General features: G+C 36.9%; 1 protein-coding gene across 3 annotated transcripts in view; it reads left to right on the top strand.

The window, feature by feature from the left end:
- The window catches only part of Gabpa (GA binding protein transcription factor subunit alpha), a 29976-nt gene extending 4617 nt beyond the window's left edge, over positions 1-25359 (top strand). For all 3 annotated transcript variants that reach the window (XM_057763999.1, XM_057763998.1, XM_057764000.1), the window contains exons 3-10: positions 1184-1328; positions 4341-4425; positions 6057-6302; positions 13053-13247; positions 16236-16289; positions 17439-17579; positions 17797-17989; positions 22135-25359. In XM_057763999.1, the coding sequence (XP_057619982.1) occupies positions 1184-1328; positions 4341-4425; positions 6057-6302; positions 13053-13247; positions 16236-16289; positions 17439-17579; positions 17797-17989; positions 22135-22363 (1288 nt within the window). In that variant the 3' untranslated portion in view covers positions 22364-25359. The remainder of the gene's footprint in view (positions 1-1183; positions 1329-4340; positions 4426-6056; positions 6303-13052; positions 13248-16235; positions 16290-17438; positions 17580-17796; positions 17990-22134) is intronic.
- Positions 25360-25972: the final 613 nt, after the last annotated feature.

The raw sequence follows: 25972 nt of genomic DNA, 5'->3' as shown, positions 1-25972 counted from the left end.
CTTGTTTAAACAGAGCTCTTGTGTTTGCTGCTGCCTAGTCTCACCCAACTGGCCTGTGAGCCTAAGATTTTCCTGCCTTGTCTCCCATCTTACTGTAGGAGCACTGCTGAGATGTGGGCTACCATGCCTGGCTTTACATGGGTTCAGAGGATGCAAACGCTGATTTTTAAATAAAAGAGATTTTTTACTGAAATTATATTTAAAGTAAATATGTTGTGAAATTTAATTCAGTAAATACTACTTTCTCAGTCTTCCCTTTTCCCTCTAAGCATTTACAAGAGATGTGTGCAACTGCTTGTCAAGGCTTTAAACCTATTTGAATTGTGAAATAACAGGGCAAAAGAGCTAAGTAAGGTTTAAGGAGCAATAATTTCCTAAGACCATCTGGGCAGTGGCGTTGCAAGCCTTTAATCTAAGCACTCAGGAGGCAGAGAGGCAGGTAGATCTCCATGAATTCTAGGCCAGCTTGGTCTATATAGTGAGTTCAGGACGGCTAGGGCTATGAAGAAAAACTGTATCTCAAAAACCCAATAACTGGTATTCAAATCAAATTGGAAGTATTTATATTGTCACACCTTAACAATTTATATTTACTAGATTATATCAGGAAGAAAATTGATTAGTAGAAATGATGTACAAAGTTTTGGTTTTATTGTTGTTTCATTTTGTTTTGGGTTTTGACATAGGGTCTCATATAGCCCGGGCTGGTTTATATTTCTCTGTAGAACTAAGGCAGGAGAATGGCCTTGAACTGATTCTCTTGTCTCTACTTCCTAAGTGCTATGATTACAGGCTTGTGCCGCCTTCCCAATAAGCTTTACACATTTTAAGGGCATAGTGTATTGCCATGTTTTTAGGCCTAAAATCTTGAAAATAACTTGAGATGTAATATAAAGGTGCACACTTCTGTATTGATAGTATACACCTAATACTTATGTGCTGGCACATATTTGTATGCATGACTAAGTATGTTTTCAGGAGTGCTTTAAGTTTCAAATTAGCTATGAGATTAGTATTCACATCAATAACATTAGTCTAACAGCATCAAAGAAGAAACTGGTACAGAACATAGACAAGAATTTCAAAGACTGTGTGTGTTTTGGCATTAATTTTGTTTTGAGCATAGTGTTACCTTTACATCAGGATAATGTAATTATTAACCTTCATCTCCATTAATATTTAGCATTGTGGAACAGACCTACACACCAGCTGAATGTATAAGCCAGGCCATAGACATCAATGAACCAATAGGCAATTTAAAGAAACTACTAGAACCGAGACTGCAGTGTTCTTTGGACGCTCATGAAATTTGCCTGCAAGATATTCAGGTAAGGTTCATCTCTATGGATATTGATAAGTAGACTAAATCTATGATTTTGTATTTTTGAGCATTTAGAAATGAAAATTCTTTCATAAAATTTCGTGGTATCTGAAATTTAAAGGATTGAGTAATAAAATTGAATAATAAGTCACTTGTTCCTTTTTACTTTCTAAGTCTGAAATAAAATCAGTATAAAAATGGAGTAATGGGAAGCACTGCAGTCTGTGCTGGCTGACTTGACTTCTATAGGAGGAGGTTCATTGACTAAACTGTTTGTATTGCCTATAGTAAGAAGGCCGCTTGTTTGTTTCCCGACTGCTCAGCCCCAAAATAATCACACAGAAACCATATTATTTGCAATACTGTTTGGCCAGTAACTTAAGCATGTCTCTGACTAGCTCATATCTTAAATTAACCTATCTCCATTAATCTGTGTATCTCTACGAGGCTGTGGTTTACGGAATAAAGTTCCAGCATCTGTCTCCGGCCGGGCTACATGGCTTCTCTTGACTCTGCCTTCTTTTTCCCGGCATTCAGTTTAGTTTCCCCACCTAGCTCTGTTCTACCCTATCAACAGCCCAAGCCCGTTCCTTTATTAACCAATGGTATTCACAGCATACAGAGGGGAGTCCCACATCAACTGCGTTTGCGTTGGCTCTGGCATTAAGTTTGAAATGTTTCCCTTGTAGAATTATAGTATGTTTCAATCATCCTCACAGACTTGTCTCACCTTTTCCCAGGTGATACTACTTTAATGTATAAGAAGTAGTAACTTGAGTAAGATCATGGAAATAGTTTTCCAAGACTTTTCTTAAACTCACTCCTAGCATCTGTACACTTTTCTCACATTAACATGAATGTATATTTTGTCATTCTTTGGAATTGCTTGCTTCACTTTAATCTTTACTGTTTGTAATCATCATGCCTGTCTTGTAATACCATTTTTCCATATATCACAGAACTTTGACTTGATATTTTAAAAGTTCAGGTCCTCTGCAATTACTATTAAACAAGATTCTGTTATAAAGTAAATTGAAATGTGTTAATAGAATTTATGCATTAGTTGCTATTAACGATATTTTAACCTTTTTCTTTTAATGTGTGTATAGTAAATGTTAATGGTAATTAGATATTGCTCTTCTAAAATTAGGGACAATGGTTGTGTGCACTTAAAAGAACATGTTAAATTTTCTTAGTAATGAGAAGATAAATGAATATGGTATTTTGAAAGCAATTGACATTTAGTATCTTATTAGAAGTATGAAATGCCCAACAGTTCTACTTCAAGGAATTGTTCCTACATAATGCTCACCTGCATGAGTGTATGTTTATAAGTATCATAAAAGTAAATGTTTAAAATAGAGTTTTCAATACATAAATTCAGAATTCAAAGTAGTCACTAAAAGTCTGAGCAAGAGCTATATTGAGTTAAACACTTGCAAAACACTTCCAAATGATCCCAACTATCATTAAAAATCACCGTATTATTAGTTATATCTGCAGTGATAGATAGAATACTTGGCCTTATAATGAAATATGGCCTACAAAGTACCTATTTTATCGTAGTTTCCCAGTAAGCATTTTCTGGATAAATGGATGTGCAAATCATATCATTAACTTGAGCTGCTTGGGTCTGTAGGCTTTTCACACCCTCCTAATGCATTTCTTCAGCTGAACAAAGAATGAGCCTGGCAGCTTCTGTTCCCCTTCAGTGCAAACATGCATTTGGCATTAGTACCTGCTACTTCTGGGAAAGCCTTGGCGTCGTCAGATAAATGCCAACTTAAAAGCTACAGGAGCAATCACTGATACATACTTCTTTGAGGAATTCGCTACACAAGCAACCGTGCTGGAGCTGTGTCCCTGTTTGTCCTTATCTTCCTGTGCTGCCATATTCAGGACCTGAGAGCTAACTTCAAGATACATATAGACCACAGCTTCTAGGGGATAATGCTAGTGTCCTCTAGACCTGGAGGAAAATCTTGATGTCCAGACAAGACTTCAGTGTCTAGCAAAGATTTACATTAAGGAGTAGAAACTGCCATATGTAGCCAATCTAATGTGTTATATGTTTGTTTTGTTCCTGTTAAAATTGGATATAAAGTCCACTTAATACTGTAGGTTTTATGTATAAGATATTTTAAATAATTGAAATTGTGATTGTAACATGACTGAATTCTTGATATTAAGAGTGAAAGAACAATTTGTGTGTTCAGCAACGTATGTGCAGACACATCTAGACACATAAGGTACTTACGATGGAAGTCTGTTCTAAGATAGCAATTCAATATCAGAGGTCAAGATTATTTTTATTTTTTAATAAGCCATGGTAGGAAATGCATTCATTAGAAGGAGATATGAAGGGAAAAGAGTGCCAGTGTTCCAAGGATGAGGAATTATGACCAAAGTAGATCCAGTATTTGGTCATGAATCCTTTAATTTTATTAACTTTGTGGTCAGAGACTTTAGAGTGAATCCTAAGTTTTAATATGTGGCATTGGTTACAAGGTAGATACGGCATGAATATGTTAGTAAACGTAGATAAATTGCCAGCCACTAATTAACATCCTTCCTTTTCTGATAAACATTGCATTATGTTATACTTTAAATGCATTTGCAGAATGAAGAATTGCCTGTTGGTGTTATTTAAGATCCCAGCTGAGATTGCAGCTCCCATAGAAAACTGCCACTTAAAATAATTTTGCAGCAGTAGGGAATGGCTGCAGAATGTCTGCTTGGCACATAAGGCCCTCCCTGACTGTAGTTAGTCCTCAGCCCCACCAGAATAGAAATAATTTGGTGGGTTTTTGCTGGCTTCCACTTCTTCAGAGGTGAAAATATTTTTAGTTTTAGCAAATAAATGGTATGACATCTTTGATAATTAAATGCATTCTTATAATTTGATTAGTATGCTCAGAAATTATTCTGTTTGGTACACTGCTTTATACTAAACCATAGATAGTGACTTATCTAATGATTAAGCTAAAATAATCTTGCTTACTCTCTTATACGTGTTTAGCTGGATCCAGAGCGAAGTTTATTCGACCAAGGCGTCAAAACAGATGGAACTGTACAGCTTAGTGTACAGGTAATTTCTTACCAAGGTGAGTTACTCTATTGGCAGGTATTTACAAATTGAGCTCACGTTTCTCTGATGGCTTAATAAAAGATCCACCTGCCTCCCCAGTGCTGGGCTTAACGGCATGCGCCACTACCTCCTGACTTCTGACATTTTTACTCTTCGAGAATTTCATTTTTATCATATTCACCCCACTCCTGCCCTTAACATTTCATTTTATTTTTAATACTATTTATCTCATGTACAGTTAGTTGTATACCATTGTTCTTAGGTTATAATTTCTAAACATAATTCTGATTTCTGAAATAGCTTTAAGTTTTTGCCTGACTAAATCTCCACTGGAAGAGTCTCCATAGTGATAATCACTTCAACTTTGTTTCTGTCCTTTCCACAGGAACTACAGTTCTTAATAATAATAGGGTTTGAATATCTTTAGGATTTGGGTTAATTGATGTGAATTTAATTGAACAAAGTCAGCAGGATGTTTAGGATGGAAGACAAGGGCTGAGGAGATGGCTCAGTCTGTAAAGTGCTTGTAAGTGAGCATGAAGAACTGAGTCAAGATCCCAGCACTGTGTAAAAGTGGACACAGTAGTTCTTACCTGTGATGGCAGTGTTGGGGAACAGAAAAAGGGAAACCTTTGCGGCTGGCTGACTTTCCAGTCAAAATGAATTGGTGAGGTTCAGGCTCACTGAAATATCCTGACTGAAAAAATAAGGTGGAGAAAGATAGAAGACGCCCCACATCAACTCTGCCTTTCATGTGCATACACATACCTGTACTTACACACCTGTACACACACACACAACCCTATGAGCAGTAAAGTCAAAAGAAGGCGATGACCAAGCACAGTCAATTTGTCATCCAGACACTTGGAAGGCAGAAGCAGGAGATAGGAATTTGAACTTCTCCTAAACTTTGTAGTGAATTTGTTGCTAGGCTGGGCTTCATGGGGTCCTGTTTGTTTAAGAGAGAAAGAGGACAGAGTCTCTGATTTTTAACTCTCTTAGAAAGTTTGTAAAATCTTGAAGAATATGTATTTGCACTCTCTAGTTTCTATTTTTTGCACTCTCTAGTTTCTATTTTTTTTTAATTCTTGTCAGTACCTTCGTCTTTTTTCTTTATTACTCTTATAAGAAGTGGCACCATGTCGTGTATGTTGGTAACATTTACAAGTGTGTGTGCTTAGGTATGAATTATTGCTAAGCCTTAGAACACTAGATGTTAAATTTTTTACATTTGCTCTTTTTATTTCTTCAAGCACACTTTTTTATTTTTTATTTTTTTATTTTTTATTTTCAACATTTCAGGATAAATTTTGGACATGATTATTTTCGATCTCTAAATATATTATCAGCTTCTGATCCTAGACTGGGGATACAACTCAGTGTCAGAGTACTTCCCTCTTATGTGTGAGACCCTGTGTTTGATCCCCAGCATGGCAGTCAAACAGTGCTCAAGCATTCTTCTGTGTAATCACATTATAATTACTAAAATGGTACTGTTTCTGTTGAGTTGTATTTAGAAATAAGGATCTTTTCAGTTTCTCATTATTTTAGGAACATCATTTTTATTTGGAAAAATAAACTTTACTTTTAGCTCTTTGTGTCTTGTGCTTTTATTTAAATTTGTATTTTTTTTCTATCCACTGTTAGGAATTGAGCCAAAGCTAAACATTCTTGAAATTGTTAAAACTGCGGAAACGGTTGAAGTGGTCATTGATCCAGATGCCCACCATGCAGAAGCAGAGGCACATCTCGTTGAAGAAGCTCAAGTGATAACTCTAGATGGCACCAAACATATCACAACTATTTCTGATGAAACCTCCGAGCAAGTGACAAGATGGGCTGCTGCACTGGAAGGCTACAGGAAAGAGCAGGAACGCCTCGGGATCCCCTATGGTAATGAGACAGCCGTTGGTTGGGTGCGGTAACAGTTCAGTTAGATGTAGAAAATGCCACTTGGGTAAGATAGAATATTCTGTAATATTCTGTAATGTAGATATTTTAGAAAGATTATTGATTTTTATGTGTCTATTTAGTTTTGAACTGTAACATACTGAACACATGGTGGACAAATGCTATGCTGATTGCTTGGAATACAAAGAATTATTAGAAGAAATTCTGACTATAGCATGTTCACAGTGCAGTGAAGAGAAAGAAGATAAATAAAAAAGGTGACTACCATAGGAAGTGTAACCTTTCAGTGACTAGTAGAAACACAGCGTGTGTTTAGAGCCTCAAAGGGATAACCTGGCCGTGTGGAGAAATGACAAATGGAGTTGAAGCAGTTCACGGATTCAGGGCGAGCTTAGGCTTACGTAGCATGCCCTTTCTCAGAAAGCAAACAAGAATGTCACAGGGATCAGAGTGCTCTGAAGAAAATGGGAGGGAGTGTATTCTGAGAAACTATACAAACAGGAAACATTCAAAACAAAGCTTAGACCTGGATGAACGAAGGGTACTTAGGCCATATCATATCAAGAGTTATTTCTGACATCGTAGAACTGGTTTTGGTCAGTGAAGGGGAAAACTAAAAAAACAAATATTGCCCAGATGTCCCATAAGGCACATTGTGACTGAGAGAAAACAAGAACATATTTTTGTCATTTGTACAGTAGTAATGTGGTTCAGATTAGCATAGACTATGTGGTTTCTTTTGTAATAGAAAGGAAGAGATGGGTGAAAACAGTGATAAGGTTGGCAGAGTGTAAAAATGGAGAGAGGATATTCAAGCAATGACCTAACTTTGAGAACTTGAATGACTAGGGCGATAGTTTTTATACAAACTGGTTACATCTTCATTACAATGGAATGATACTGTTTACCAGGCACTGTGGTAAATTCTGGGCTAATGATGATATGCAAGAACAGAGCATGCCTTTGACACCCGAACCCTGTATAGGACTGGCCTCAGTGCCTTATTCTAGCTAGGCAAGCACTTGACGTTTAAACTAGATTCCTAACAGCTAGGCATACCTTAAAAGTCTTTTGGAGGAAGTAGAGATGTCTGATACAATGATGCCTTGGGTGGGGGGTGTTGATAGCACTTGATTTTGAAGTAAAGTATGTAATCAGTTTAGTGTAGCCTTAACATAGTTTTAAGAGCACAAACTCTTGGGATCGGTTTGTTTTTAAAAACATAAAAATGAAAGTCTTTTGAGAGAAGCAGTATGGACAAGAACACATTATTATTATTACAAGACAACCTGTAGGGCAGGGGAAGGAGAGGGAAACAAGAAAACATTAATGATGCCAGGTACAACGACACACGTCTTTAATCTTAGCACTCCAGTGGCAGAGGCAGGCAGATCTCTTTGAGTTCTGGGCCAGCCCGGCCTGCCTAGCAAGATCCTGTCTCCAAAATAAACCCTTATCAATGGTACAGCTGAAGACAGGGAAATAACTATATAATATCACTGCTATTTAGGGAGAGTTATTAGGTGTTAAGACCCTTGAGATTCTTTTGAGAAAGTCAAAACTATGGAGTAGCATCAGTTTGATAATCATAGAATTATGGTTCAGATGGGTTTAAGTTAGATAGGCAACAACTGAGAAATAGAGAACATTCATTAGAATTTTTTTGAGGCAATATAGAAGAAAAACATTAGGGAGGCAAATTATACAGTTAGTACAATTGGAGAGTTGGTAGTGTGCCCTTACCACTGTTCCCTCAATAATAGAACAACTTAACATTAGGTATTTTATTTAGACATGATTGAGGTTACATGTGTTCGTATACATCCTTTATAAGTAAATGCTGCACTCTTTTGTAGGGGACTTAGAGTCTGGGGAATTTGGTATCCCTGAGGAGTGGAGGCAGTTCTTTACTGTGACATGTAGAAATTTACTTTTGGCATGTGGAAGCTAGTGTGGAAATTTTTTTTTTTTTTTTTTTTTTTGACCTTTTTGCTAGCAAGTTAGAAATCACCTGAGAGGAAATGCTGAGAAGGGAAGAATGGGACATGAGAACTCTGAATAGTGTTTTTCTGCAGCATTTGCTGTATTTTCCACAAGACATCATCAGTTACAGGAAGTAATACATGAAGATGACCATAGGTAGCATGATGATTGATTCGCTGTGGCGCAAGTCCTACCAAGAATATCATTTACTTAAAAGTACATTTAAAATACTTGAGATCATCTTTGATGAGATTCTTCGTCATGAAATTTTTACCTACTAGGCAACTGTCTTAGGGTTTCTTTTGCTGTGAAGGGACACCCGACCATGGCAACTCCTACAAAGGAAAACACTTAATTGAGGTGACAGATTACAGTTCAGAGGTTCAGTCCATGGCAACCCAGGCTTCAACTTGACAGCTTCACGTACTGGCTTCTCTATTCCATTCAGGGATACCGCTGACACACATTCAGTTACATTCAAAATATCACAGCAATCTTACAAATGAGTAGCATTTTCTCAGAAAACTATCATTTCAAACTTCTCTTTCTTTATCTACATGTAGTTCTCTGACAAATTTATTCTAATCATCACTGGGATATAATTAACTATTTATAGCTATTTTAAATCTCTTTGAATTACTGACCCACATTGGGAAATCCCTTAAAGTTCACATTAATATAAAGCAGTTTTCTATCTTGACAGCAACTTAGACACTTCTTCATTCAGGTGGTTGTATATGTGAATATTTCTTAGAATTGCCCATTAAGCTAATCTGAAGATGAAATTAATAATTGTATACAAGTTACAAATCTGTCAGAGAGGTGGGCTATACAAAATGTTAAAACAATAAAAAACAAATTCAGTCAAATATGTATTTTTCCTTTATGAAATATGGATATTGAAATGATAGCTAGGTTTGTATTCTTTTTTTAAAGTAATTTTTAAAAAGTCATGTTTTTTCCCGATACTAACATTCAAGAACATAAATGTAAATTCTTGAATATAAATAATATTCACACAAGAAAAGTATTAAAGATTGTGTCTTAACTGGCTGTCTGTGCAGTTCCATAGCTCTGTCTTCTCCACATTGGTAAACTCCTTCGTTTAACTTCTGTCACAGGTCTGATAGATAGAAAGAAAAGCTTCTCAGAAGCCAGTTCTGTCCAGCTTTCTTGTCGGCCATCCTGCTCTGTACTTTATTGTTTTTGTTCATCACTAATGCACCTTGTAGTGAATGAGAATTACCTGGCTTCTGTGGACAGCAGAGTTTACTCTCTTTCATTTGGTGACTTGGCTGGTGTGTGTGGTGTGTATATGGTTTGCTTTATTGTGTTCTTTGAGATAAAGTCTTCCTACGTCGCCCATATGCACTTTAGCTTGTGGTCATCCAGCCTAAGTAAACGGTAAATATCCATTTACTGGAATTTCAGGCACTTGGCTTCACTTTCTGTTTTTACAAATTGCTTTGTAACTTTCGTCCAAGTTAGTCTAGTTATCTTAGAACTGCTCATTTGTTGTAGAACCATGTTAGACAGCTTTTAGGGTTCCTAAGTTCAGGATTGATTGTTTGTTTATAAGACAGTCTCACTCTAACCCAGGCTATCCTAGAATTCACCATCTAACCCAGCTTGTCCTTGTCCTTGAAGCGGCCTTCCTGCTCAGCCTCCTAAGTTAAGTCTTTAGTTACATAAGCTTGTATACATATCAAGACAGTCTTTCTCCTACTTTGAGTGATTAGCCATTAGTTCTCATTCTCATGTGTGTCTAGAAGCAGTCTCCATATCTTCAGAGCTGTTGTCTTAGCCTTTTTCCACTGTAGTGCAGAGTCCTCCACTTGCTGTTTTTGTAGCTTCAGCCTATTTTACTCCCATATTTCATTCTGTTTATAGATTCTCTAGAAAGGGTTCCTTAAGAAGATTTTTGGCTTTACACTTTCAAACAATTCTTATTTTACTCAAATCTGCTTATGGTAGTGTAAAGTACATTAATGTTGACAATTTCACTTTTGTGTTTGATGACCCCATTCCGTCATTGTTGCCATATAAAGCATTCAGAGGCCCCTTAATTCAAGTTCTTGATTATTGTATCTTTTTTATCTACTCTTTGTGTCTGGTGTTTATCTTGGTTTGATTATGGTGAGAGTCTTTTCCTTCATTGTGGTATGCATTAGTATGTATTCGTTGTAACGTGTATTCTCTCTCTCTCTCTCTCTCTCTCTCTCTCCCTCTCTCTCCCTCTCTTTCTTTCTTTCTTTCTTTTTTCGAGACAGAGTTTCTCTGTAGCTTTGGAACTAGCTCTTGTAGACCAGGCTGACCTCGAGCTCACAAAGATCCAACCTGTCTCTGCCTCCCAAGTGCTGGGATTAAAGGTGTGTACCACCACCGCCAGGCTGTAATGTATATTCTTAAAAGAATAATCCCACCATATACATTAAATGAGTTCCCTCTGTCCTTCTGCCTTTCTTGCTGCCTGGAGTTAGCACAACCTGAGCAGTACAAGTTTTGAAGGGAGGAATTCTCACTTTATCCTGGCGACCACCTGGGCAGCCATGTTTGATCACAGTTTCTCTTTACTGAGTCGGTTGGTTATTGCCCAGTTTACTATGTCTAAGACCTAACCTCCCTCCGCTCTCTGGCTCTGTGTCTGGGTTGCTGTGCTTGTGCATCTTTAACAATGGCTTCTCTCACTTCACTGTTACCGTTGAGAGAAAAGACAAATAGACAGCCGGTTCAGTAGATGAAACCAGGTGTCCTGATAGTGTTTGAAGAAAACAAGAGAGACTGTTAACTTTGCCTTACTTATCTTGATAGTTTCCTGTAAAATTTTACATAAAATGAGCTTGCTTTCTTAAATATTTTAAAGGGATGTACTGTTAAGGTAACTTGGCTAACTCAGCCATCTTATGTTGTTCTGAGGTGACATTCCAGGGCTGAACATTTGCTCTCTCAGCTCATTTGTTGCCTTATATATCCCATCCCTTCATCGTCCCTCATCCCAGCTCCCTCCCTTTCTTTCCTTCCCTTCTCTTTTTTGACAATAATGGAGCTTGAACTCATAGATTTCTGGATGCTTGACCAGCACTCTACCATTGAGCTGTGTCCTCAGTCTTCCTTAAATTGCCCACACTGGCCTTGAACTGTGAATGATCCTCCTGCCTAAAGCTCCCAGGTAACCAGGTTTATAGGTCTGCACTACCTCACTCATTGTCTGTTTTGTTCTTCTTCTTCTTTTTTTTTTCTTTTATTGCTTCCTTCCTAATCTCCTTTCACCTGGGCCTTCTCTGCATTTCCTTGTTGTCTGGCCCTGTGCTTCTCACTTTTGTTCTCATTCCCTCCCCGGACCCTGCATTCAGCTGGTGCTGCATTCGGAAAACTATTCTTTAGCCTTTGTTTCTGTTTTTTATTTTTTGGCCTACTGTGCTTCCAGTGACTGTTTCTTGTCTGAATTCAGACTTCCTGTGCTCAGAATGAGTCATGCCATTTTGCTTCCCTCTGCATTCTTTTCCATGATTTTTTTTCTGCATTCTTCTGCATTTTTTTTAACCTGAGATGAGAGCTGACTGTTGGCTCAGCTGCCCTCAAGTCTCCTTAACAGTTGGGTTTACAAGAGTGTTCCACCACACCAGTATCTTATAAAAATGGATTTGTCTTCATCTGTGTATATTATGGACTTTGTGGTAGATATTTTGTCTCCTGGGTGTTTTTTGTGAGGATTGATTTATAGGCTTCTGGTTTTACCCTGAGTTGCTTTCTGTGTCTCTTTGTATATTCAGAGAAATCAAACTTTATTCCCATCTTTCTATACTTCTCTTCTTGCTTTCAATCCTGTGTTTATATTTACTATAGATTGTTTCTTGAAAAAAAATCTGGTTATTCACATATTTTCTTAGTGAATAACTTTTATTGGGCGATCACTGTTATTTGAGTAGATAGTCATCTTCAAACATGAATGCCAGTGCCAAAATCAATTCAGCACCAAGTTCCCACAGATAGCATTTTCTATTAGGTGCCAGAGTTATAGTGACATAGTCTTTGCCTATACTGGCAATCTTTTTCTTCTGTTTATAAATTCAGTTAGCTTATAAATACAAAAGTAGCAGAAAAGATGAAATAATTTGGGTATTCTTTGTATAAAGTCAACAAATATCTATTCAAGGCACTGTATAGACAGTGAAGTCAGATTTACCAGACAGAGTCTTTGGAGTTACAGCCTTGTTGCCAATGGGGAAGCAACTAAGTGAACAGGTAGTTAGAATGTCATATCATAAGTGCCACCAAGGTAGCTAATCTTTTATTGGAAGGAATGGAGAAAGGGTGCATTGTGCGCAATTTGAAGAGTGACGCCAGCTCCTTAGGATCCCATTTAATTTTTTTAAGACACCAAACTTTATAGTGCTACAAAATAATATTTTGAGCTTGGTCAGTACCCTCCATTATCTCCAAGATAATATACTTCAGTTGTCATCTGGCCCACCAGAGAACAATTTTATAGTTTTGTTTTTGTGATAAAATTCCAGACTAACTGATACAGAACCAGATTGACTCCTTTGGAAACAGATTGAGAACTTGGGAAAAAATTAAGGAGAAAATGCAGCATCAGCATAAAAGTTGTTCTTCATAGAATCAGTTTGCTTCACTTGGGAAAAACATCTGTCTGGATTTCATATGTGTGTATATATGTGTATTGAGAAATGAACTGTAAATTTATCTAAGATGGAACTAGGCTAAAGGTAATATTTTTCTTTCTAGATCCTATACAGTGGTCCACAGACCAAGTCCTGCATTGGGTGGTTTGGGTAATGAAGGAGTTCAGCATGACTGATATAGACCTCACCACACTCAACATTTCGGGAAGAGAATTATGTAGTCTCAACCAAGAAGATTTTTTTCAGCGGGTCCCTCGGGGAGAAATTCTCTGGAGTCATCTGGAGCTTCTTCGAAAATGTATAAAATTAGACTTATTATCTATTTGCATTGTAACTAAAGCTTAATTTTATTTTTTGTAACTATGTTTTTACTTTATTAATTGTTAATAAGCAAACTTGTGCTATAGTAATTGACATTTATTGTTGCAAGTAGTGTGAAGAGTTTCTTTATCTCAATTCCTATAGTAATGCCATAAAGTATCACTTTCCTGATTTTTTTTTTAGTTTTTCTGTGTGAGACTGAGGCAGTAAAATCCCTACAGAGTGTTGAACCTAGGGATTGTCCAAACTAAGATTCTAACTCAGGCTTATACCTTATTCCAAGGTCTCTCTTTTTGTTTTTCTTTTTGAGACGGGTGTTACTGTGTGCTAATCCTAATTATTAGGCTAGCCCTGATGCAGGAACCTCTTGTTGCAGTTTCCCATAGAGGTTATGATTAAGGGACTATGAGGAAAACTTGGAGACTGCCTGACTGACTAAAGAGTTCAAATAAATGTAAACTTTTTGTTTAATCCATCCCATACGTTAATGACTTTTATGGTATCTCTTAAACAATCTTAGCAGCCCACCCCCTCACTGTTTTTTCTATCAGTAATATTAGCCAGACTGCTATAGTTTTCAGTTTTTAAGTGGATAGATGCTGTTCTTTTTGTTGACATTAGGGTGGAAATGCCATGACTCCTACTTTGTTCTGCTATACTGGTAGGGAAAGAGAATCTTACACAGCAGTTTGATGGTTAGCGTTTTCACCCAAGGGTCACTCTGATATTGAGTAAGAGATGAGCTCTGGAAAGAACCTCTGCTTGATGCCTCTTCAGTGGATTCTCGTATATGGTTTTTAAGTGCTATTAAGAGATTGCGTGTATAGGGTTATTACTAGCTTCAGTTCTTATACATGAGTGAGTTGAATGTCTTGGTTGCGCTTTCATTGTCTTACCAGAATCATGTTCATTCAAACATTTTCTTGTTGGAATTCTTAAAGTAGTCTCTTCTGAAGTTATGGTTTTCTTAATCTCCCCAGATAGCATTCTCGTACTTGTCGCATTTAGATTCACCTGCTGTTTCTCAGACTGAAAAGTTATTACTCGCTTGCTTTTCCTAGTCAGGAGGCAAGAGTCTTTTTATCCTTCTTTTTCTATACAGTAGAATGAGTTTTAGAGAAGCTCTGTGCTAGAGTTGTACAGCCTCAGTAAATATCTCATAAAATTGCTTGCTTGTCCAGCATGGATCTTTGCTCTGCTCTAGTAAGGAAATGGCATTTGGTTTTTGAATCTAAGGCCCATTCACAGAATGGGCACGATGATCTATAAGCCTGTTTCTGACAGTAGTTTTTAAATGTTCTTGGATTACTTCCCAGGTGAGCAGAAAGAAGAAAGGCCTATAGTTTATTCGGAAAGGTACTGTTTCCTGGGACAGAACTGCTGCCTCATCAGCCTTAGAGATCTCTTGTGACACTGTCTAAAGAGAGAGGACTCCTTTTGTATCTTGGTCACACCGCTTGGCCCTCTTGAATGCAGTTCCCAAGTTAAAATTTCTTTCAGATTCTGTTATATTTGGTGAAGATAGAAAAATGTTTCAGGATACAAATTCTTCAGCATGCTTTTGATGTGAACATCTGTCTTGTCGCCAAAGACTATGGTCTTAAGGGAAAGGAACTGCTTCAGCTTTGTACCCTTAGGGTCTAATGTTTCCTCATAAGCCGCCCATGTCCCCCAGGACTTTGCTTTTAAACATTGTTTCCTTCATGCATGGCCAAGATTTGGGGAACTTTAAAGGAAATACTGTATTTACACTTCTTTATTTTATTAGATTAAGCGTTCAAAAACCTGTCACTTGTGTATTCTGCTTTCTGTCTTGAGAGTCTCTTAAAAACAATATCAAACTCAAGTCTGAGAAGGAAGATTTTGGAAGCAAGTTTCCAGGCTGTCTAATGGCTCCTTTCTAATGTCTCCTTTAAGGCTGAGCCACTTCTATTCATTTAGTAACAGATGGAATAATTTCAGTTTTAATAGCACTTTTCTTCATTGAGTCTTAAAGTACTGAGGAAAAATCTACCACAAAGCTTTTAAGAGAGAATAGTTCTGAGGTAGAATGTTCAGAACTAGAGGTCTGAAAAAAAAATATAATACTCAATTTTCCAAAAGTTAACTTTGTAGTGTGCGTCTTAAAAAGCTTTCTTTAACATTAACTACAGCCTTGTGTGCTGTATGAGATCTCACTTAGCTGGGAAGAATATCGGGGTCAAAATGTTACCTAAGCAGTGGTGATTACTAAGATCTAAACCCCTGTCTCTCTGAAGCTAGTCCTAAATAATTAAGCCCTGAAACTTATGAGTCCCAAAGAAAATTCTACCTGGTGAGTAGGCTCCAGACCTTGTCTTAATCTCCCAGCCCTTCTCTGCTCTTGTATCTCAGATTCTACCCAGGCAGTACATCCTTTAGAATCTTCTTGGGGACCCGATCTTAGAACTCACTCAGTCTCAGAATGATCACTGACAGGTTCCGTTTCAACAGACAGGCATAATTATGATCGGCATAGTTGTCTGAAGTGCTGGAAACTGGGATGTGGTGCTTATGTCACAGGGTAAGAATGGCATTTGATCTGGGAAGAGTGACAGATTAATGAATGGTTTTGTAGAATATTATGTTCAGGTCTGTTAGTTCGAATTCTCTAAGGAACTGAACTGATAAACTGAACTCATGGTTAATTTGTAGCATTTAGGACAACTAAGGTTTTACTAAAAATTTAACTTCAGGAATGTTATAAATTTAAGGAAGGTTTATTCAAAAGTGAATGTTATAATTAAAACATCTCGAGAGTTTGGTGTTTGTTATCCTGCTAAGTTTCAGTTGTTTAATATATATCTTGATTGTTTGTCTTACTGGTTTTGGTTTTATTATGGGGATTTAAAAAAAAAACATTGTGTTTGCTAAACTCAGTTTTACTGGATTAGGAATTATATTTTTGGTTTTAAATGAAAATGAATTTCTTTTGTGTGTTCTTCAGATGTTTTGGCAAGCCAAGAACAACAGATGAACGAGATAGTTACAATTGACCAGCGTGAGTACTCATTCCCATATAATTTCCCCACTTATCAGTAAGAATGCTTCCTTATTAGCTAACTTCAGGGTAAAGATATCAACATAGCTTTCTGACCAACCTTTAGGTTCACAGAGAAATAAAGCACCATAGCTAACCTTTCAATTATAAATTCACTTTTGAATAAACCTAACTTAAATTTATAATATTCCTGAAGTTAAATTTTCAGTAAAACCTTAGTTCCCAAGTGCTACGAATTAACCATGTTTAAAATACTGCTTTCAATATAAGACTTTGGTTACAGCCGTGAGTTCAAGTAGACCAGGAATAGACCTGGGTGTTGGGTTTGCTTACTGGAGATCCTGTTGTTCCCTCTCTAAATGAGAACTGATTACTCACAGCTACACTTTCAGAGGTTTTCCTTTATACCAGCTATGCTACCCTAAATCTTCGGTAGTCATTATTCTGTGCATTCTTGGGGCTTGTGGGTCTTTGATAAGCTGAGTTACTGTTTGACATCGTGATACTTGCTTTGTTGATACTTGTTTCATTCATTTTCAGTGCTGAATAGCATATCTAAAATGCCAAAAATGTTACCAGATTAGTAAGTTTAAGAAAAATCAGCAGCTTTTATTTCTACCTTTTCAGTCCCAATGAGTGCCAACTTTTCTCACATGCTTGTTAATTTATAGTCTTCTCATAGATTAATGTGAATTTTCAGTAGTCTACATTTACACCATCTTTGAAACCATTTTTTTAAAAGATTTATTTATTTATTATGTATACAGCGTTCTGCATGCCTGTATGTCAGAAGAGGGCAACAGATCTCATTATAGGTACCTAGGAGGCACCATGTGGTTGTCGGCTGGAAGAATAGCTAGTGCTCTTTAACCTCTGAGCCATCTCTCTAGCCCTGAAACCATTTTTATAAACAAATGTATTATGACTTTGATAATGATTTTGCCATTTTAAGTTGTTATTTTGGATCAAGGAAGACTAGCTGTTCCTAAGTTAAGATTCCTGCAGTGGAGACCGTATGACTTTATTTTCTGCCTATGTCTGAAGTCTTTTCTTGACATAATTAGAGGGACATTAGTTTTATTGATTGCGTTTACTTTTATTTCTTACAATAGAATGAAAATATGTTTTCCTTTTTGTCTTTCCTTTTAGCTGTGCAAATTATCCCAGCATCAGTGCAGTCTGCTACACCAACTACGATCAAAGTTATAAACAGTAGTGCAAAGGCGGCCAAAGTGCAGAGGTCTCCGAGGATTTCGGGAGAAGATAGAAGCTCACCTGGAAATAGAACAGGTATTTTTGCATGGATTGAAATTATAAAACTTATCAAGGTAGACATATAAAAGTGTAAATATGGACTATCTCTCTGGCAAGTGTGTATGTAGTTAATATTTCTAAAATGAGAAGTTTGTTTTTGCCTTGGCTCAGATTGAACCGGAGGACTTATGCACTTCCTCTGACTTGTGGTAGATTCTAATGTGATGACCTGTGTTTATGCTTATGGATTTAGGAAACAATGGTCAGATCCAACTGTGGCAGTTTTTGTTAGAACTTCTCACTGACAAGGATGCTCGAGACTGTATTTCTTGGGTTGGTGATGAAGGCGAATTTAAGCTAAATCAACCTGAATTGGTTGCGCAAAAATGGGGACAGCGTAAAAACAAGCCTACAATGAACTATGAGAAACTGAGCCGTGCATTACGGTAAGCATTTATGTTATTTGTTTTCCCCCAGTACCAGACTCACCTAAAATGGAGCTTCTTGTTCTTGATATAAAACCTGTTAAGTAATAAAAATAAAATCCTTTTTCTTAAGATAGTGGGTTTGAACCTAGCAGTGGTGGTGCACGCCTTTAGTACCAGCCCTTGGGAGGAGGCAGAAGTAGGTATATCTGTGAATTAAAGGCCAGCCCAGTCTTCAGAGTTCCAGAACAGCCAAGACTACACATAGAAACACTTCTTGAAGGGGCTGGAGAGATGGCTCAGAGGTTAAGAGCATTGCCTGCTCTTCCAAAGGTCTTGAGTTCAATTCCCGGCAACCACATGGTGGCTTACAACCATCTGTAATGAAGTCTGGTGCCCTCTTCTGGCCTGCAGGCATACACACAGACAGAATATTGTATACATAATAAATAAATATTTAAAAAAAAAAAACACTTCTTGAAAAACCAAAAAAAGAAAAGTGTGTGTGGGGGGGGGGGTGCATGCGTGCTTGGTTGGTTAATGGATAGCTCTGTGGATAAAGGTGTTCATCACAAGCCTGGGCAGCCACGTTCCCTCTGGATTTATACAGTAGGAGAAAAGAGCCAGCTTCTGACACTCACACATGTGAATATAGAATTGTCGCAGGTGTCTCCTTGGAAGATACTAATTAGCAGTCGAGGTCTCACTCAGACATTGTTGTCAGTGTACTTAGTCAGATTCCGTGTTGGTAACCCACATATCACAGAACAGTAATATTAATATCCTGTCCTATAAAACCAGATCCTTGAAGCATATACAACTTGTTACAGTAATTTTGGGTAGTATTGACTATGAATAGCCATACTTGAGAGATTATATTTAATAGGCATTGAATTCTGTTTCCCATGCAAGTAGAATTCCTTGTACTACCACAGTAAAATTGTTAATCACTCTCTTTTCCATTGGCTGAGCAGGACCTCAGTTGTCATAAGGACCAGGTTGCCAAGAAGATTCATGAACCTCTAGAGGAATATCCATTATCTCCCCAACTCACTGCTAGGTTAATTGGAGGATTGGGGCTATAGGCCCAGTAATTATGATCCGTCCCTTTTACCTGCACGGCAAGAAATATAAGCTTATAGAATTTAGAGGCTTGTGATCATGCCAAGTGTCTTTCGTCACACAACTTCTTAAGCTGTCCCCAGGTGGGAGGATTAGTTGTTTGATCCTAAGGTATCTCTGCATCTGCAGCATCTGGGAGATATCTCAATTTTTTAAAACTAGAACTTTTATGCATTATGTTAAAAATAAAAAAGAGTTTTCTGATAATTTTGAGGCACATAAAGATTTTTTTAAAAAATTATAAGATAATTTGTTTTATGTAATTTCAAAGCATATAGTTTCCTGTTCAAAACTAACCTGCTTATTAATCTTTAATATTTTTATACTTTGTACTACAGAGATGCTATACATACTAAATTGAGTGTGTATTGTATCAAGTATATGAATACTATCTTCTGTTATATGCATAGTTTTATCCTTTTACATCTGCATAAATCTGAATATCTCAAAGTGAAAATTAGAATGATTTTCCTTAAATACTATGAATACTCTAAATGGAAAGACCTCAACTACCTTGAGTTAGTGAGATGATGGGAGTGCTTCCACCCTTGGCCAGAGATGTGCCCTGTTAAGTTACTAAGTAACTTTTCTTAGTAGATGACCATCAGAAATGTCTGAGTGTTCACACACACTCTAATATTCTAAGCCAGAATTCACCCGTGTATCCACCAGCAGAAGAATGAGTAAGCTAGTTGTGATACATTCGAGTATTAAAGATAATGGCTGCCACAAATGGTGATACCCTGATGTTCAGGAAGGGGTTTGGGTCCAAAGGACCATATAGAAAATATACGTGTATGTGTGTATGTGTGCGTGCATGCGCGCAGGTGTGCATGCATTCACTTAATATAGTTTGATAAACTAGGAAAAGCAAACAGCATTTATAAATCTGCTTTTCAGAAACAAAATACAAAGCAGAGCAATGAAATTAGTGTCTTGGAGCAAGCTTGAAGTTAATCTTTAGAGTATGGATGGTTGGGAAGGAACAGAGGAGGCTCTAGGTATTGACAGACTATTATTAGATCTGAGTGATACTTTTCTAATCACTTCTGTGTTGTCTCTTTCATGTGATATAGTTCAAAATTTAAAGAGATATAAAAACTGGTTTCACGAAGGTAAGGGGGATAGCTATGAAGCCATGAGTAGGGAGAGAACAGATGCAGTGCATACTATCGTATGGTGCCTTGTGATGATACACTAGATTATTAGATGTAGTATAGGCTCACGTGTGCACTTTTTTCTTTTAACATGAAACGATGATTGTACCCATTCTAATTACATTCTAGAAGGAGGGAACCACTTTATTTTTTCCTTCTCCCAAGTGTCTGTCATAAACCTGTATTTTTAAACTGCATGACAAGCAATTTGGTAGTTTATAAGCTAAGACTCAAATTCTTTGTTGATGTAAACTCTGCTGTACAAATTAGCTATAAACTCAAGTGCTTCTGTCTTTATAGAAAGTATAGTAAACCAGACTCGGGTCTACTCTACAATTGTTACGGTTTCTGTTACTCTGAAGGGACATGGTGACCATGGCAATTTTTTAAATTTTATTTTAACTAATTAACATTTTTTTCATTTATTTTACGTGCTGACCATTTTCCCCTCCCTCTTCTCCCTCTCCACTCCCAGTCCCCCCTCCCCTCCCTATTCCCAACCCCCTACTCACCCTGCCCCACTCCCACCCCACCCCATCCACTCTTTCACATGGCACATCAAGTTGATCTTGGTCCTCCCTCTGCATCAAGGCTGGGTGAGGTTGTCTAGTATGAGGAACAGATTCCCAAAAGGACCACGGCAATTTTTATAAAGGAAAGCATTTAATTGGGGTGGCTAACTTATAGTTCAGGATTCAGCCCATTATCATCATGGTGAGAAATGGCATCATGCAGACAGTCATGGTGCTAGAGAGGGAACTGAGACTCCTACATCTTACAGGCAACAGAAAGTAGTCTCAAATATTGAGTGGCATCTTCAGCATATATGAGATCTCAAAGCCCACCCCCACAGTGACACTGTTCATTCAATAAGACCACACCTACTCCAACAAGGCCACATCTCCTAATAGTGCCACTATCTTTGGGGACCCTTTATGAATGAATGAATGAAAGTTCATATCTGTATTATATTAGATATATTAGATTTTATATAAAACTGTTACAAGGAAAGGCTGCTTATTCGTCCCGGCCACCTGGCTAGCTTAACCCTGAAATAACCACACAGAAACTGTGTTAATTGAATCACTGCTTGGCCCATTAGCTCTAACTTCTTACTGGCTAATTCTTACATATTAATTTAACCCTTTTCTATTAATCTGTATATCACTACGAGGTCGTGGTCTACCAGCAAAGTCTCAACACATCTTTCTCCGGCGGCGGGTCCATGGCATCTCCCTGATTCTGCCTTCTTCCTCCCAGCATTCCATTTTAATTTTCCCCACCTAAGTTCTGCCCTATCAACAGGCCTAAAGCAGTTTCTTTATTAACCAATAAAAGCAACACAAAGACAGAAGGACCTCCTACGCCCATAAAAGAAAAGTGGATTTTTCAACCTGTAAATTTGTTATCTGGATTCTTACTAGCATAACTTTTATTAAGAGTTAACTGTGGTAGTCATTGTGTGCTAAGCACTTTATAAAGATCATTCCTTTACTCAACAATGCGGTGGGGGTAAATACTGTTTTAACTTCATTTTATAGATGAAGAATGAAGGATTAGAAGAAATAGGATGTTCCTGTGGTCACAAAGGCAGCAGGTCCAGGTGTGAGGCTTTGCAACATGGTTTCGGGCTTAAATGCCCTTGGTTAGATTCTTTTGCCATTTCCAAAACTTTTTGTTTGTTTGTTTTTGTCTTCTCTTCAGTAATTATGGTGGTTTCTAAATCAATGTCTAACACAGTCATTAAAATTTTGTTTTAAAGTTTCATGTTATTAACTGTTGTGGTGGGCATAGAACTCTGTAGGCTTCTATTTGTAGAAAAGTCTAAAATATGAGACTTACAAACTTCATTTTCACAATGTCCTAATGTGGTTTCTCCTTTTAAAGGTATTATTATGATGGGGACATGATTTGTAAAGTTCAAGGCAAGAGATTTGTATACAAATTTGTTTGTGACTTGAAGACTCTTATTGGATACAGTGCAGCAGAACTGAACCGCTTAGTCACAGAATGTGAACAGAAGAAACTTGCAAAGATGCAGCTCCATGGAATCGCCCAACCAGTCACAGCTGTAGCCCTGGCTGCTGCCTCTCTACAAACAGAAAAGGACAATTGAGACCTAGGACCTCCTAGGAATCTAAGGCTTTTCTTAAATATTTAGAGCAAGCTTTGCTCTAACATTTATTACTGAATTTGAATCTTATTTCTAGACTGTACAATCTGATGCATGATTTTTTTTATAAATATTTCATACTCTTGTGAATTTGGATCTTTTTACTTTGAGCATATATTTTAGAAAATGTGTTAAAGGATCTCCACGATGCCTGAAGTCTGAGAGCAGGTTCATCGTGGGGTAGTTTGCTAACAGTCAGGAAAGCTAAACTGGTCAGTATTAATGTCTAGCCCTACCAAAAACAGCCACTAGCGATTGAAGATGACAGTAAGGAAGTGTCTCTAGGAAACAGCCTGGTGTAACCGTTGCTGGAGTGAAGCTGTTTCCCCTCTGCTGCTTTACATAGAGCCGCCAAAAGGAAGTTCTCAGCTAAAGCATGTGTGCCTGTTTCATCTAATCAAGCAGAGCTAAGTATTCATATAGAATAAAATTATATTGATAATTACTGAACTATCAGGTTATTAATTTATATATTTACAAGTAAAGAATAAGTTAACTGGCAGAAGAGCGTGTTAGATGAGACCGGTTTAAAGCCGGCTTAACTCAAGCCTTTACTAATGGTTCTCTGTATAGTTTATTATGTCAGGCCAAGGACTTAAATTATTTCGAGAAAGGCGTTTAATTCTAATAAACCAGCTATTGCAAAAAAATTCCAAAATAATACCATTCTTTGGATTTTAAAAAGTATACCTCAGTAAGAAAATAAAAATTTGGTTTAGACTTCTTTTTTTAAAAAACTAATCTATAGTATCAGATTATTGTGCAACACCATTTATGTATTCAGTTCTGTGTTTCTGATAAAATGAAGACTTTAGATCAGGCAAAAGTACTTAACTTTGAAAATGTTAGTAAATTACTTGTGAATAGTTATAAATGGATTTGGCTTGGCACTGTAGGAGATCTTTAAATAAACTTCCCCACTTGTTTCATTTGTTTTCCTTTTGAATATTTCATATGTGTCTCTAAAATATTATATATATATATATATGGCCAGCTAATCTCTTTCTGCATGTATGAAGACATAAAGATATTCAAAAGGGATACTATTATTTCTAAAATCTTTAAATAAATCTTATATGAGATGCCTTACTGCTTGCTAACACTAAGAAGAAAATGCTAGAAAAATCTTTTGTTTTAAAGTACTGTACATAAATCATGATATGAGAGACTAGCAAATAGGTGTTCATAGCAGAAAGGTGTTCCTCAGAACAGTATAAAGGCTGCCTTATACGCCTCTCATTTTATTCTTTCAATTCATGCCCAGAAATGACTTTAGAAGAAACCCATTTGATGTTGGCTAGTAGGTAAAGCACCTGTGATTGCAGCCTGATGGTATTGCTGAGACTAAGCAGTGACTTGGGGTATAAGGGACAAGAAAGAAGAATCGTTTACCTCCTACATCTTAATTTCCACTGCTATGCTGTCAGACTTCAGCAAGTATTGTTTGCTTATATTAAGTCCTTTAAGATTCTACAGTAAGTACTTAAAAACAATTAAATTGTGTTTTTTATTTTTGTTTTTAATAAACAGTAAGCTGACAAATATCAGCACTACTTGATCCCCATGATTTTAAGAATATCTTGAGTATAAAAATTATCTCAAGATCCTTACTTCAGATAACAAATTAGCAGCTGTAAAGAAGGCTTTTCCCATCTTTTTAAAGCCCGCGCCAGAAGTCACTGTTTCAAAACAGGCTATTTCCATAGAACACTGAGAGTCTGAGAATCTTTCAGTTAAAATGTTTCAGAGACAGGATGTTAAGGATAGGCGTTAATGTTTCATTTGTATAAATGTATGTTTTTAAGTTAAAGGAACATCTGTATTTCTAGGTCCGTAAAATCTAATTAAGCATTTTCAAGTGCTTTTCAAAACAAAACAAGCTACATTCTGTAGATTTTCTTTGTTTGGTAGATTTTGTTCTGGTGGTGATTTGAGCAGAGTTCTCAGTCGTAAGATGCTCATTTCCCCCTCTCTCCTATGCACTTTCACTCTGGAAATGAGAGGGTCTCTCCTTTACTCAAGCTTCACATAGACAGAGAATATTTGTTGTCCTTATGAGGTCACAGTTTGCTAGTCTTTATTAAAAACAACTCATCTTGTGAAAGAAAATACTAATTTGTGGTATTCTTTGCTCAGTTTTGTTACACATTTTTCATAGGATTTAAGATAGTCAAACTAAAAGAACCATCTTTTAAAGATGGTTTGACCATCTTTTGTACCTTGTAAGTTCAAGAATAATGAAATGTTTTTGTTTTAAAATAATTTTCAATTTGTTGTTTACATTGAGATCATTTTATACATATGCTAGCCTAAAGTCTGAACATTTGTGCTGGCATTGGAAAAGTCCAGCTAGCTAGGCAGAATTGCTGTGTGTGCTTGATCTCCACACGATGAATTAACTGATTACATTTATTTTGGTGTCAATCCATGTAAATAAATTAGGAAAAAATATTTAATTTTTCTCCCAGATAAAAGGTGATACTTGAGTGTGGTTATTTCTTTTAAGGAGTGTACCTCCAAATATTTTTGGCAAGTTCTGTCATTTTCTGCATTTGCCATTTATGCTACTGCCTTTTATAAAGAACCTAGTGTATCCTTGAGATAGCACAAAAATGTTTTAAAAGTTTGTAACTGCAAAACAAACCTGTGTCTGACTTAATGTCCTCAACCTAAAGGCTATAAAAATGTTGATATTTCAATACTTCACTTATTCCCAAGAAAATAATATTCTGTCTTTTGTAGAAGGGAGGAGAATTTTTGCATACATTTTTACTCTTTAAATAAAGACACTTATACTATCATAATAACAATTATGTATTTCTTTGGTTTTTTTGTAATTTTACATAAAGCAGTTATTTTCTATTTTTACTCAGATAAAAATATTTGTGCATAAAATGTAAAAATAGTAAATGAGAAAAATAAAACTTATACAATAAATTCTTATGTTGAAAGTTTTTTTGCTTTTTGTTTTCTTCTGATAGTTGAGATTCCTGGAATTTTTTTAGTTGGTTAAAAATCTTAACAGTCCACTTCTGACAAGTATACACGTGTTCCTCTGTATTTCTTTTGATTACTTAAAACTTACCAAAGTAGTGATTTCCAGGACCACCCCTCCCCCCACACACACACACATACACAAAACAAAAGGAATTTGTGGAGAACAGTTTCTGCTGAACTGTAGTTAGTTGGTCAAGGTACTTGGTAAGAAGAGCAATGTGTTTCCATCCGCAGAAGTAAGGCTTTAGAATAATAAAGTGAGAGGTGAATCGGTAAGGTTGAACACAGGTCAGCAAGACAAAGTAAGGGCTGAAGAGAGGACTCCGTGGTTAAAGGCGCTGCTCTTGCAGAGGACCCAGATTTGATTCCCAGCACCTGTGGCCTGCTCATGGCAGCCAAGCAATTGATAGAGCCTCTTCCTCTGTATGTACGCACATAAAGCCATAAACACGTGCATGCCCATAGTTTAATCATAAACCTTTCCGAAAGTACTGTTCCTTAAAAATAATCATTGTTAAGCTGTTATACTTTGTAGAAGGAGCTGCAGGCAGGCCT

Source organism: Chionomys nivalis, chromosome 3 (assembly GCF_950005125.1).
Source record: "Chionomys nivalis chromosome 3, mChiNiv1.1, whole genome shotgun sequence".
Taxonomy (NCBI): domain Eukaryota; kingdom Metazoa; phylum Chordata; class Mammalia; order Rodentia; family Cricetidae; genus Chionomys; species Chionomys nivalis.
This window is presented reverse-complemented; position numbering and strand designations above follow the sequence as displayed.